Source organism: Vombatus ursinus, unplaced genomic scaffold (assembly GCF_900497805.2).
Source record: "Vombatus ursinus unplaced genomic scaffold, bare-nosed wombat genome assembly UNPS02012602.1, whole genome shotgun sequence".
NCBI classification, from domain to species: domain Eukaryota; kingdom Metazoa; phylum Chordata; class Mammalia; order Diprotodontia; family Vombatidae; genus Vombatus; species Vombatus ursinus.
The window spans coordinates 558,209-573,368 of NW_020952380.1; the positions used below are offsets into that span (position 1 = coordinate 558,209).

At 35.2% G+C, this 15,160-nt stretch overlaps 1 protein-coding gene and 1 non-coding gene across 2 annotated transcripts in view; one reads left to right on the forward strand and one right to left on the reverse strand.

The window, feature by feature from the left end:
• The window catches only part of SYNE1 (spectrin repeat containing nuclear envelope protein 1), a 552,931-nt gene that overhangs the window by 483,443 nt on the left and 54,328 nt on the right, over positions 1 to 15,160 (forward strand). Inside the window, exons 126-129 of the mRNA XM_027857999.1 lie at positions 908 to 1,033; positions 5,337 to 5,492; positions 8,683 to 8,841; positions 9,677 to 9,843. Of these exons, the coding sequence (XP_027713800.1) occupies positions 908 to 1,033; positions 5,337 to 5,492; positions 8,683 to 8,841; positions 9,677 to 9,843 (608 nt within the window). The remainder of the gene's footprint in view (positions 1 to 907; positions 1,034 to 5,336; positions 5,493 to 8,682; positions 8,842 to 9,676; positions 9,844 to 15,160) is intronic.
• On the reverse strand, positions 1,380 to 1,484 carry LOC114040031. Its single transcript, XR_003568731.1, has one exon. It is a non-coding gene; the product is annotated as a U6 spliceosomal RNA (small nuclear RNA).

A 15,160-nucleotide genomic window follows, 5' to 3' on the forward strand; every position in this document is an offset into this window, starting at 1 on the left:
GCTAAAATGACATTCATGAAGCCACATTTTAGTGTTGTCTTCCATACCACAGACATAAAAAAATCTCAACATATTTTAACTTGTTGGTTGTTACTGTCTCCAAGCAAATGTGAATAAAATTCGTGCAGTGAGTATGCAGTGCAGAAAAAGAACTCATTATACTTCAGTTCACCATATATTAGAAAACTGAACCATGTGTTCATTTTTCTAAGTCTCTATTCTGATTAAGTGGAATAAGAAGCTAATACAGTGCTTTAATACTAGGCAAAACTTATTTACTGTTAGCAGATTTCAATTTAAATAAGGTAGGTTAATTTATTTGAGAATTTTGTAAAAAATATATATATATGTAATATACACACACACATATAAATTCATGATCAGAAAAAGGATTATTATTGTTGTCATTTCCCAACACCTTTGAGCATGTTGCATTGATTTATCATTTATTACCTGGAATCAGTCTTGAAGATATTTAGACAGGAGGGATTTCCTGTAAAGTAGGAAGAAAACAAGCATGTTCCAGATATGGGAGGTAAGTACAGGATTTTGAAGTAGTGAAAGAGAATTTTGGGTGCAGTGCAGAATTCTTTAGTATGCCCCTACAGAGCCCATACAAGAAGAGAAATGGGCAATGCTACTGGTAAAGAAAACGATGTTATCAGGTTCAGCAGCTGAGCACAGAACTGTTTCTGTATTCCACTGCATCTGTGTTCTGATGACATAGATTCTTCACAGCACTCTCTCCGCAATCTTAATATTGCGTTTTAATTATAGAGCAAACTTTAGAGAGAATTTCTTTTCCAAAATAAATTTTGAAAGATTTATTGGACAATTTTATTTTAATTCTTCTTAACTCCAGGTTCCCAGTGGGAGACTCATGCAGTTTCTTTTTCCTTCTGTTTAGGACTGGGAAAAATGTGAAAAAGGAATAGCTGATTCCCTGGAGAAATTGAAAGCCTTCAAAAAAAAGCTTGCCCAATCATTGCCAGATCACCATGATGAGCTGCATGCAGAGCAAATGCGTTGCAAGGTAACCTTTGACCTTTCACCTCTAGAGTAATAAAAATATTGAAAGCATAATCATATCTCACATTTATGGATTGCTTTAGAGTTTATAAAGTGCTTCCCTCACAAGACCACAAGGTAAGTGGTGCAATTATTACTCTTTTCATTTACTGATAAGGAAACTGAGACCCAGAAAATTTAAATAACATGCCTAGGTTCCCACAACTAGTAAGTACCAGAGCCTGAATTTCAGCCCATTCCTCTCAATTCCCATTCAAGGATTCTTTTCACTACTTGCTTCTTCTTTGTAATTTTTTTCCAGACAAAATTGTGCCTTCTCTGCCACCTCCCTTTCCTACCCCACATTCAGAAAAAATACAGAACACTTCTCATAATTGCACATCAGCCTTACATGGGGGCCATTCTAATTTTTTTGTATCATTCCAGCTGTAATAGTGGTGTTGCAAAGTCAATACCTTGCTTCTAATAATAAAAATAAATCCTTACATCTATTTACAGGTATAAACAAGTTACTGTTACATTACATAAAGGTAGATTATTTTAAGGAGAATCATATATATCTGATTTATGGCAACTGATGAAATCATGCACCTCCGGTACCTGTACAATACAAAAATGAATCCTAAGCATTCATACAGATGTATACTTAAACTGAGCACATGAGCATGAAAGGAGTATTATGAACATAACTACTTATTGTAAGGAAAGGGCAGTTTAAGGAAATATATCTTCTAGTCTACCTTAATTATTAACACACTAGGGGATTGCCAAACCAAGAAATTCTACAGACAGTTGCCTTCTAAGGAACACACCCTGTCTCCTGGTTCCTATTAGCTGGTTTGTGGAAACAGTAGCTGACCTCATATATATTACATATATTAAGAGCTTTTGAAGGGAGATAGCATTTTCAAATTTCTAAGGCTAAAACTATTAACAGATTACAATCAGAACCTTAAATTGTACTTGGAAACAAATCAGTAGCTAATTTAGACTACTCCCTAAATAATGTGCTCCTGAAATTATCATTGAGAAGCCATTACTATATTAATAGATATACATATTAGTAAGAAGGAAGAAAACACTCATTTATTAAGTGCCTACTGTGTTCCAGGCACTTCACATGTATCATCTCGTTTGATCCTTAAAGCAATCCTGTGAGGTCTAGGTGCTATTATTATCCCCATTTTATAGTTGAGAAAACTGAGGCAGACACAAGTTAAATGACTTGCCCAAGGTCACACAGTTAGTAAATGTATGAGGCTGGATTTGAACTCTGGGCTTTTAGTCTCCAGGTCCAGTGTTCTATCCTCTATGCCAATTCAGTACCTATAGTAGAAATGTAATAACTTGGAGTTCCTTCTAATCTAACTCCATTATTTGGCGGTTGAGTAAACTGACAACCAAGGTGGGGAAGTCACTTGTTTAGGGACACACAACTGTCAGTGGTAGAAGACAGAATTACAAAACTTTTCTTTTTTAGGGAAAAAACAATGACTATGAAAGTTGTTCGTGTGAGTCAGCTCTAACCAGCCTTAACATACTTCCTTGCGTATAGCAGGTGTTCAGTAAATGTTTGTGAAATCAAATTGAGTTCAGTTTCCCAGCCTCCTTCCTCTTAGCCCCAGACAGCAAGAGATAGACACAAGATATATATGGATGAGTTTCATAGTCTTTTAAAGTTGCAAACATTGTTATTCAGGCAATCAGGTGGCCCAGCAAACAGAGTACTTGTCCTGGAGTCAGGAAGACTCAAATTCAAATGTGACTGCAGATGCTTCCCAATGTGGACGCTGGGCAATTCACTAACCTCTTAGTTTCAGTTTGTTCATCTTTAAAACAGAGATAACAATGGCACCTACCTCTGGAGATGTTTTAAGGATCAAATGAGACAACCTATGAAGATAATTGCAAACCTTAAACATCTGTATAAATATCATTGTTGTTCTTGGGCAGAGATTGAAATTTAAACCATAAGATAGCTAATAGTTTGGATAGATATCAGGTTTTGAAGCCAAATATATACATATATATATATATATATATACATATATATATTTACTTAAATATTTTAATGAAAAACATATGATGTAAGCTGCTTTATAAATATAAATTTAAGCTCTTAATACACATAGAAACATTTTTAAAATCTTCTATAAATAGTTGTAAGATAATATAATTCAAAAATATGAGGAGGGAATTGGAATTCTAACATACTTCTACAATATAGAACAATGAACTTTTGTAAACCTTTTAAGAAAGCTGAATAGAAATGTGTTCACCACAGTCTACAAGCTATATGTTAATCCTGAGTTCCTCCTATAATTATTTAGAAAAATTTAATAAAACTATTCTGTCTAGTAAGAATCACATTCAATCAATCTATGAAGTTGCTTTGGATATGAAAGTAATGCTCCAGAGGTGACAAAAGGATTTCTTAACAGTATCACAGGAGATGATGGTTAACAGACTTAATCATTTTCACCATCTTCCTGCCAAGTTGGCATACCTAAAATCTAGTACTTTACTTCCTTCAGAAAGTATAAAGCTCATCTTTACCATTTAAAACAGCAGAAAAACTTTTCATATTAGATATTAATCCTTAGTATAAGAAAGTTCAAACCTACTTAAAGAAATTATATAATCTCCTTTAAATGTATAACTGATAACCATCTATGGAGTTCTGCTGACTTAAAAAAGAAAGACCTCAAGAGCGATGGGAAAAAAAATCAGGATAATGTAGTATACTCCCTTTTGGTAATGCAGTGATTCTCCTGGCTTTGAACTAGAGGCAAAGGAGAGGTGTCTTTGATTAGTTTCATATTCAAGATGAAATTAGCTCTCTCTAAAGTTATTAATGATAATACTGTCACTTGGAGAATTTGGTGCCCGAGCTGACTATTGTTGCTTTGGGACATGATTCGCCATCAGAGAACTAATGTCAGTGTTAGAAACAAAAGTGATGATCTTATTATTTGGATCCAGATTAAAGAAACATTTTTCCTGTTTTTGTTTGTCCTGCCTTCCCTCTGCACTCCCCTTTAATACTCTGCCACCTTTAACAACAAACTGAAGGACTGATATTAGCCAAAGTGTAATATATCCACATTATCTAGAATTTTAGTCCCACGTATAGTTGCCTGGATTTTATGCTTTCTTTTAAGTGTCCTGGACTCTTTGTAAAGAGCCAAAAACCTTTGTAAAAACCTATATAAAGTACATTGCTTATTTGATCGATTAGTTAGAATCATCACATCAGAAAACTTTTGGGGAACAAACACTATGCAAATTGCAAAAAGGGGAACCTGTCAAAGCATTGTAAGGGCAATGTTGAGTCACTGGAATATCGTTATTGGGACAGTGTCAATACCTGCATTAGAATACAGATGACATTAGCTTCATCAGTAGCTTGAATAATTAGATTTGCAACAATATTAGGTTATCTATCATGAATAATAACAGCAAGATATAATTTTCTACATATCTTAGATGTATAGTAATAATAGCTACCAGCACTTATAGAGCATTTTAAGGTTTGCAAAGTACTTTACATACATTATCTTATTTGACCTTCACAGTAACCTGATAAGGTAAGTGCTCTTATTACCCCATTTTATAGATGAGGAAGTTGAGGCAAGCAGAGGTTAAGTGACTTGCTCAGGGAAACAGCTAGTAAGTGGCCGAGGCAGGATTTGAACTCATGGCTTCCTGATCCAAAGTCTATCACTCTTTCCACTGCAATTAATAGATGCCTATAAGTATATGTTTTATGTCTTCATAGTATAAAAAGGAGACTTTTGTAAGATGCATATTTCAAATATGTGTGAGATTAAAGATAGAAAGATAAATCTAGGAGTCAGTCTTTGTAAAGGCATCAGGATTATTGCAAAGTAGAAGAGAAAGAGTTTAAATGGAAAACTTGAACTAAATGGGATCATGTGAAGAGAGAGAAGGGATGCATGGAAGGAATTGTCATCACGAGAAGTCAGAGCAGAAACTTTGCATTTTCCCAGTAGAATTTGCCGAACTGTCAAATAACCAGGTAGTGATTTACTAATGAGCTTGACAAAAATTAGGTGGTATAGTTTCAAATATCATGGAAACAGGGCAAGTTTGAGTAGTGAGGTGTCCAAGGTAGAAGAAAGAAACCCACATTCAAATAGCTACATATCAGAAATACACTCTCATAATATGGAAACATAAATAATGTGATCAAAGTAATAATACCATTTAAATGACTCAATAGTTTTATGAGGGCTTTCGTGTTGAGGGGAAAACATAAACATTCAAACTGGTTTCTTTTCTTGCAGGAGTTAGAAAATGCTGTTGGAGGCTGGACAGAGGACTTGGCACATCTGGCACTCCTGAAGAATACTCTCTCAGCATACATCAATGCTGATGATATCTCTATCCTCAATGAACGCATAGAGTTGCTACAAAGGCAGTGGGAAGAACTCTGTCACCAGGTAAGGCACATTTTTTTGATTGAAGTCTTCTATCTTTATATGCTAGTTATTTAATTCTCCATCCCTCCCCCAGCCCTGGACATGTTGAACCTTTACTTGTGACAAAGAAAAGCAATTGAACAATACCATTAGTTACCTCATTTGTATCTAGTAGTGTTCACAGTATTCTATCCTACTAGAACCCTACCTCTCTTCTTTGAAGGAAGGTATATGTTTCATTATTTAGTGTATTGAACTTCCATTGGCTTTTCAGGAATGTAAGAGTTCAACTCATTTTAGTGATTATTTACTTTTCATAGTTTTAGTAATTTTGAGGATAGTTATCTTGGTTCTGCTTATTTCATTCTCTGTTAATTGATTAAAAAAAATGTTTCCATGTTTCTATGAATTCCTCTGATTCATCATATCTTACTACCCAGTAACATTCCATTAATATTTATTTGTGGTGCTTTAAGTTTGCAAAGGACTTATGTTATCCCATTTAATTCCCACAATATCACAGGCTTCTTTTTCCTCTTTATTTCTTCAGAGTCTGGTGAAATAACCCCAAATGTTATAGTCACAACAAATGCTTAGTAAATGTTTGTTATTGTGGTAATTCTCGATCATGATGATGATGATGATGATGATGATGATGATGATGATAAGAGTCTCTGACCTAAAGGCAATTATTAAACTTCTGTATACTTGTGATCCTTCCTTCTGAAAAAGAAGAATAATATTCCTGATCAATTCTAGGGTTAATAGAGCTGTTCTTATAAATATAAATAAATATGTCTCCTAAGAATAAAGGTGTTATGTAAAATAGATGTGGGAGTGTTACTGTTAACTGTTAGATGGACAGAGAATATATGTTAAAGCTATTTTTCATATATAGACACCTAGGCACCAATCTGTTTGGAAACAGATTTAGAATTCTCATGCTAGGATGGGTGACCATGTGATATGCTCTAGAAAAGAATCTAATCGATTAGCTACCAGAGTTATTGCCTACTGAGAATAGACTAGGACTTATTAGGGAAGAGATAGTCTGGAATAAATAGTTTTGTTTTTCACTGTGTGTGTAAATATATAAAATCTTTACAAATCATGGAGTCTTATGGAGTAAAGTGAAAAATCAACCTTTGTCTCCTTATCTTTTCACCAACTCTAAGCTAGGTTCTTTTAGGTAGTTTTTTTCATAGCTACTATTTCAGTTTTTAACTGAGCAAGAGTATTATGTTTTTCTTAACAAGTTTTTGAGTTAGACATTTCCGGTGAATAGACATAAAGGTTAAAACCACAAAAGGAAATGAGCTTGTATCCGTGTTTCACTTTAAAAATCAAATGTAAATAGTTAGAAAATGGCATTACACCTCTGTCGAATAGCAGTTGCTGTTTTTATACTCCACCTAACTTATTGATGGAAATTCAGAAATAACTGGAACTACAGATGATAATGAGGAAGTAAGCTGCTGTAAGTAGATATTGTTCCTGTAGAAATGTATAAGATTACTATTTTTCAGTCTGAAAAAAAGCAGTTTGTTATGCTGTATACAACTGTGGCTTTTGGTTTGTATTTCTATGTATAGATTGACGGGTTTTTTTGTTTTAGTTTTGTGTGTGTGTGTGTGTGTGTGTAGGTCACAGGAAAGAATGGAAAGATAATTACTGTATTGGCTTAAGAATATTTTTTTTCTCAAATGTTTGTTCTATAATTCATATTTAAAGCAGAAAAAGATGTGTTTCCTGTATCAGTACTGTTCAGACAGTAGGCTGCAACCTATTCTTATCAACTATTGGTACTATAGCCTTTTTTAAATACTAAATTGAATATAAAGGCAAATGTAAAAGTCATCATGCATTCAACAGAAATGCAATTCTTTTGGAGGGTAGGTGGCCTCCAAAGAATGGTATAATAATATTCAATTATTGCACTTCTTAAATAGACTCTTTATGAGTTGGAAAAGAGTATTTCATTGATGTTATTTTAAAGCACCTATAATTTCATCAGTGTGATTGCATTCTCTCTGCCCATAAGCATAGCAGCACATAAAGCAGTGGTTCTGAACCATTTTGGGGTCCTTGGTCCCTTTTTTCAGTCTGGTGAAGCTTATCAGCTTAATATATTTGAAGGAAACCAGTTATATTCCATACAGTTATCAAAAAAAATTTAAACCAAGTTAATTACAATCTCCTGCCTTAGAGGCTTCATAGAACAGTGGGAAAATCAGTAGCACTAGAGTTGGTGGAACTGGATTCAAGGGCCAGCTCTGACATTGCTAATTGTGTGGCCTTGAGCAAGGCACTTTGCCTCTCTAGGCCTCAGTGTCCTCATCTGTAAACTACGGCAATTGGACTAGATGATCTCTGTGGTCCCTTCCAGCTTTCACTCTCTGATCCTTTGATCTTCTTAGAGTCAGCCTAATGTCCTGGACTAGTCAAGATCTTTTTTGGATCCTGACTGTATCTGTCCTTCCTAGATTTGTGTCATTTGCAAATTTTATGAGCATGTCATCTATGCCTTTACTCAAGTCATTGATAAAAAATGTTAAGCAGCACTGGGCCAAGCCCAGAACCTTGGAGTGCTCTGCTGAAGATTTTCAACATGAATCAATTCTTGAAGAGAATAGGGGAATAACAAGAGTGTGGAGAGGCAGGGTATTTGAAGTATATTCAAAGGATGAAATAAGCAAAATCATAGAGGGCAGAAATAGAATGAGAATGACAATAGCTAGAATTTATATGGTGTTTTAAGGTTTACAAAGTGCCTTCCAAATATCTAATTTGATCCCCATAACAACCTGGGGAGGTAGTTGCTATTGTTATCCCCATTTTACAGATGTAGAAACTGAGGCAGACAAAAGATTGAGTGAATTTGCCCAGGAACACACAAGAAGTGTCTCAATCTGAATTTGAACTCCTGTTTTCCTTATTACAGATCCAGTGCTCTATCTACTGTATCACCTAGTTGCCTAGTAGAGTTTGGCATAAACATAGAGTACATGAGTAAGAGATAAGGTTACAAAGGTACATTGGAAACAGATTTTGGAAGACCATGTATGTCAGGATCAGGTATTTAACTTTGTTAGCTTGCCAGTAGGGAAACACTGAATATTTTTTTTTAGTAGAATAATGCCTTGATCACTTGTCATCTTCTCTTCTTCCATCATTTTCCTCTTCATTGTTCTCCCTATTCCAACACTGGCAGGTTTCTTTACGTCAGCAGCAGGTAAATGAGAGATTGAATGAATGGGCTATCTTCAGTGAGAAGAACAAAGAGCTTTGTGAATGGTTAACTCAAATGGAAAGCAAAGTTTCTCAAAATGGAGACATCCTCATTGAAGAAATGATAGAAAAGCTTAAGAAGGTATGGAATGCTCAGCTTTCGATGTCTTAAGGTTTCATTTTACTTACACATATCTTTTTAAGAAACTACATGGATTCTTAGTCTATATACAATTTTCTAGCAAAAACTCTCTAGCATGAAAGTTGGTTCTCAGATGTTTAACATTAGAGTCATTCTCAATCTTTGTTGGGATTTCTTTTCGCCAAGGTTCAATTTTATATCATGGCCATGTTGTTTGCACTCCCCAACAACCACACACAGATGGCCATCCAAACACCCCCTCTCATCTTATTTAATTATTGTCCATTTATTTGTACATATCCTTCAGGGAGTCTTTATTGAATACACTAGAGACTTTCCTCTATTTTAGGCTGGCCATGTGGTATTCCTCATTCTCATTTAATAAATAGTTGACAAAACTCTTGGCAAATGTATGTTATGAGCATCATTCACACTTTTACACAATGATTCCCCTAATGTACAGTGGTGAACCACTGTATAGTGTCATAAAACACATTAAGACTGTGGTCTTTATCCTTTATTAGGAGTCTTCTTATAATAATTCCACAAATTAACCCATTATATTAAATGATACATTAAACATATTCCAATGAATGATAACAGAAAACAAAACAGCTTTTTAGGCATTCTATAACCTCTACCCATAGAGGGATATAATAGTATTTACAAATAAAGTAACTGTTTTTACTGATAAGAATTGATAATCATGTGGAAATGCTGGTAAATAAAATTATTCCCAAGTAAACACTACAAAATTGATTTTTTTCTAGTAATTCATAGGTTAATTCATTAAAAATAAGCCTCCTGATCTTCATGACTGTTATTTATTACTCAGGATTATCAGGAGGAGATTGCAGTTGCTGAAGAGAACAAAATCCAACTACAGCAAATGGGAGAACGACTTGCAAAAGCTAGCCATGAAAGCAAAGCATCAGAGATAGAGTACAAGCTAGGAAAGGTCAATGACAGGTGGCAACATCTCTTGGATCTGATTGCAGCCAGGTAAAAAGGATGCTCTTATTGCCTTTATTAGAATTTGTGTGCACTGAATCAGAAAGAAAACGTTTTCTCTGAATACAACACATAGATTCCTTTCTTTACTTCTTTATTCTGTGCTTTTAGTCTAAAGTTTCTCTCAAAAATTAATTAGCTTAACTCAATAAGCCTGGTGATAATGACATTAAAAGAGGAAGTTGTTGATCAGCCCTCCCAGAATGCATATCTAAGAGTGATTTCCTTGTTTATTTCTGAGTCAGAAGACATACCTAAAAATCTCTTTAAGAATAGGGGCAGCTAGGTGGCTCAGTGGATAGAGCACTGGCCCTGAAGTCAGGAGGGCCTGAGTTCAAATCCGGCCTCAGACCAAACACTTGACACTTACTAGCTGTGTGACCCTGGGCAAGTCACTTAACCCCAATTGCCTCACTGAAAATAAAAAGAAAAAGAAAAGAAAAAAGAGTATAGGAGCTATGGACAAGAGAAAGGAATTTTTTTTAATCTAGTCTTTTCAAAGAAAATTGATCAAATTCATAAAATGCCATTGTGTTGTCTCATTAACAGTTGCCCTTTTATGTTAAACATCCTGTTAATTATATACTTCTGCATAATGGCTGAGAGAAAGATAAAGTATAATTATTGTGGTAAAAGAAGCATCAATATTAATTTTAATAGCTCACATTTACATGATGCTTTAATGTTGATGGAACATTGCCCTGTGAAGTAGGTAATGCAAGCATATTTATACCCATTTTACAGATAAATCCATTGGTAAGTATTTGTTAAGCACTTACAATATGCCAGGAATTGTATAAGGTGCTGGGAATACAAGTACAAAGAATGAAGCAGTCCTTATTCGTGAAGAGTTTATGTTCTGATGGGGAAGATAACAAGTACATGTATAAATATGTGCAGCATAAGTGAGAACTAAGCTTCAAGGAGTTAGAGTGATTTGCTGCAGGAGGTGTCAGAACTAAGACTGTAACCCAGGGGTAGAGAATGGGCAGCCTCAAGACCACATGTGGCCTTCTAGGTCCTCAGGTGCGGCCTTTTGACTGAGTCCAATTTTACAGAAGAAATCCTTTTGTTAAAGGGATTTGTTTTGTGAAGTTTAGATTCAGACAAAGTGCCACACTCAAAGACTTAAAAGGTCACATGTGTCCTGGAGGCTGTAGGTTCCCTACCCCTGCTGGGTCTTTAACTCCAGTGTTCTTTTTCTTAAAAGTGATGAGCCCACCCTTCATTCCTCTCCCCCCCCCCCAAAAAAAAAAGAAAATTCAAGAAAGCTTCTTCTGGAGGCATGTGGCATCTGAGATGATTTAAGGGAGATAAATAAGCAATTATGATAATAATTGCAATAATGTTAATGATGAGGGATTGTCTGAAGGCAACTGTTAGGCAGATATTGAACTGGGTTGATTGTTATTAAACTCACAAGGGAGGAAGGGATTGGAATGATAATAATTCCTTTCTCTAATTCCCATTGGCATCAGAACTGTCTCAACCCTAATTCTGAGCAGAGCTCCATTATTCATTAATGTTATGCTGCAACCCATGTTCAAGGGAAGACCTGCTCATAGAGCATGCAAAGCATTTCATAGCTTATTAAAAGGCAATTGAGTTCAATGACATTCAAGATGTTCTATTGATAAAAGAGTTGCACAACACTTTCATTTATAAAAGGATGCCCAACTTTGGAGGCAGGTGAGATGAATAGCATTTTCTTGGTTTCACTGAATAAATAGGAAGACAAAAAGAGAGTTAATGCGTGTCATCACTTGAGGGTTTTTGTTTGTTATAACACCCTTATACATCAAGATTGTCTTAAGAGTTCCTTGAATAAAGGTAGCCAGCAATCTGGATTCATTACAGTGAATGTTATTTCTGTTACTATGCTTACTTTGGAGTTGTTCTCCTTACTTTGGGTATATATAATCCCAATTAAGATTTAAAAATCTACTACTATTTTAGCTTTATTTCATTTGTATTCACATGAAAACAAACTTCTTTCAGAAGGATAAATTCAGAAGGCATTCTACAGAACACTCCCTCTCATTGGAGGAGCTGAGATATATGCATATCTGCTGTGAAATATTGGGTTTTTTCCTAGATCTAGATAAGAAAGATTAGATTGAATAGTATTTTAGAATAACCCACTGAAGCCAGTAAAAATTCTTTGATGCCATTGGCTGAGATATTTTGAGGAAGAAGATACATTGTAGAAAAGCTTAAGCATTTAGATGAGCAATTTAAAATATTCTATTAAAATATTAACATTAAGCCAAAATTAGGTTTACTGATTTCACTTCAAAAGAATTTTTAAGTATAATACAGACTTCCCTGAGCATTTGATTTAGAAATTTCAAATATTTCCCTAGTCTTTAAAAATAAAATATAAATTGCCTAATATGAATAGATTTATAAAGCATCCACCATATACTCTAAAACTTGCTATGATATCTTTCACATATCCCCTACTTAAAAAAATAATAAAACCCACCACTTATTTTAAGAGATAATAGAATGGGCCCTGGAATCAGAAAACTTGGATTTGAGTCATGATTATAATATTTATTTGCTATGTGATCTTACCCAATCACCTTCTCTTTGCAAGTCAGTTTCCTTATCTGTAAAATGGGGATGAGGAGGGGAGAATGGCTTAGCAAATTAAGAACCAGTCTAGAATCAGGAAAACCTGAGTTCAAGTTACCTCTTTGATTCATAATGTCCATGGGACTCTGGGTAGCTCATTTAATCTCTCAGTGTCCCTAGCAGTTCTATAACACTTTATCAAGAGTTGCTGATCAGCATTGGTAAAGGCATTTGCTTCATAGGGAGTTTTCTATGCTAATGAAATTATTGGTCAATTCACCCCACCTCCATGGAATTAATAGTATATGTACTACCTACTACTACCTAACTACCTACCAACCTACCTGTCTATCTGTGTGTGTGTGTGTGTGTGTGTGTTATAGAAAGTGATTTGGAATCTGTAATGTGTCTTTTAAAATGTGAGCTTTTTTGTGGACTTGGGGGCTAGAGGATTATTTTGTTTTGGGATTATTTTTGGCTCAGAAGTTGTTTTTTTTTTGCTTGGGGGGTTACTTTCTCTGCTTCTTATGCTCATGATTTTTCTATTACCTTTATTCAAAAAAGTTGCCCTTTTTCTAGTTATCATATGCCAAATTGAATAGCAGCCTATAGATGGTTAGTTGGTTTTAGAATTTAATGCTTCATTGGATCCATTTTTTTTTCCTAAACAACTTCCCAAAGGACATGTTGACCTTATAAATTTGTTTTTCCATTTCCTTGTCTATCAGTGCATCATTAGACAGTGTATTGGCTGAGTAGCAGTATCCAGTAATAGTTTTCAGCTGCACTGTATCTGTAGCATCTTCAGCTGCATGCAATCTGCTTGTTTATAATGCAGGTTTATGCATGACCCATTTCTTCCAATTTATTGGACCTTGTTGATTTTAGCTCCAATCCTCCTCTCTCCTCCAACTTGTCAAACCCAAGACTAAATCTGTAAAATAGGATTGTAATCTTTTGCATAATTTGTTATGAATGCTTTGAAAGCTCTGTTCACATCAGGTTACTATCATTCCAACATTAATGACTCAAGGACATTTGTTGTTATCCATTCACTTGAAAGATTTCTCCTAGCAACCAAAATTATAACCTAGTATGAATAGTAGAAAGAACATTGGATTGAGTCAGGAGACCTGAGTTGTAACGAATGAATACAGATTGTTTACTATATGTCAAACACAGTGCTAAGTAAGTCCTGGGGATACAGGTGCAAGCTGGGGGGAGTCCCTTCCCCCTAGTAATTTATAGTTTTTGAAATGGGTGAAACCTACCTCCTCCCACCTCAGTTAACAATAAAGTCTATAGCGAGAGACCTTCTTCAACTAAGAAGGGCCCAAAGCTTTGATTGGGTTTTAGACTCAATCAATGAACATGAAGTATAAACAAGATTGCCTGTACCCTGAGATGAAAAATCTTTAATTGAAGAAGAGAAAATGCATAAGTAGCTAACCAAACAAGTTAATCAAAGTATCAGAAGAATTTCAGTAGTTTCAAAGAAGGAGAATCTAGCATAGCAACAGAAGATTTCTGTTACTGATGTGAGTATTCAAGATTGAGCTGAGACCTTGAGAAGGACTTACTCTTGGAGGGGAGGGGAGAAAGGAAACAAGCATCTATAAAGTACCTACTATATGTCAGCAATTACACTAAATGCTTCAAAAATATCAGATCTGATCCTCACAATAAGCTTATGAGGTAGGTGCTATTACTATCCTCATTTTATCATTGAGTACGCTGAGGCAGAGGTTAAATGACTTGTCCAGTTATTCAATCATCAACAACAATTCTCAGATCGACCTATCCTGCCCCAACTTCTCTCCTGGTATCCAATCTACAACTGCCTTTCATACATCTCAAACTGGATATTCAGTAGACATCTTAAACCCAACATGTCCAAAACTGAAGTTATTATCTTTCCCCAAAACCCTCCTTACCTCACACCTTCCTTAGGACAACATATCCTCACAGTCGTACTGTCTATCCAAGGATCTCCCCACTCCAAGCCATCTTCCATGCAGCAACTAAAGTGATTTTCTAAAAATGAAAATTCAGCCATGTCACACATACCCTACTTGACAAACTCCATGGCTCCCTATCGTCTCTAGGGTGAACTACAAAATGTTCTGTTTGCCATTCAAAGTCCTTCATGACCTAGCTCCCTCCTCCTTTTCAGTCTTAATGCCTTAATCACAGTCCAGTAACACTGGCTTTTTTTTCAGTTCCTTGAACAAGACACTCCAATCTCTCAGTTCTGGGCATTTTCTTAAGCATTTTCTTCCTCCTGAACTCTACCTACTGACTTCCCTGGCTTCCTTTAAGTCCCATCTAATAGCCCATCTGAGCCTCAGTTTCCTTATCTGTAAAATGAGTTGGTTGGATTAGATGGCCTTTAAGATTTCTTCCAGTTCTGAATCCATTATCCTGTGACTCTTCATCCCATTGTACTTTAAACAATGCCAGCATACTACTTCATTTTCAGCACCTATACCTAGACTACTATGTACATATAGTTCTAATTGTTGAACCTCGAAAGAGACTTAATGAAAGTAAGAAGTCAGATCAAGGCTTCTAAAACCAAGAGAAATAGAATAGATTAAAAATCTTGCAATTATAGTTCATAAAGATACAATGAAAATATGTAATAAGATAAAAATTCATATTTATACAGCCCTATAAGGATTACAAAGTGTTTTTATATCAATATTTAAAGCGCCTAACACTGGTACTATTA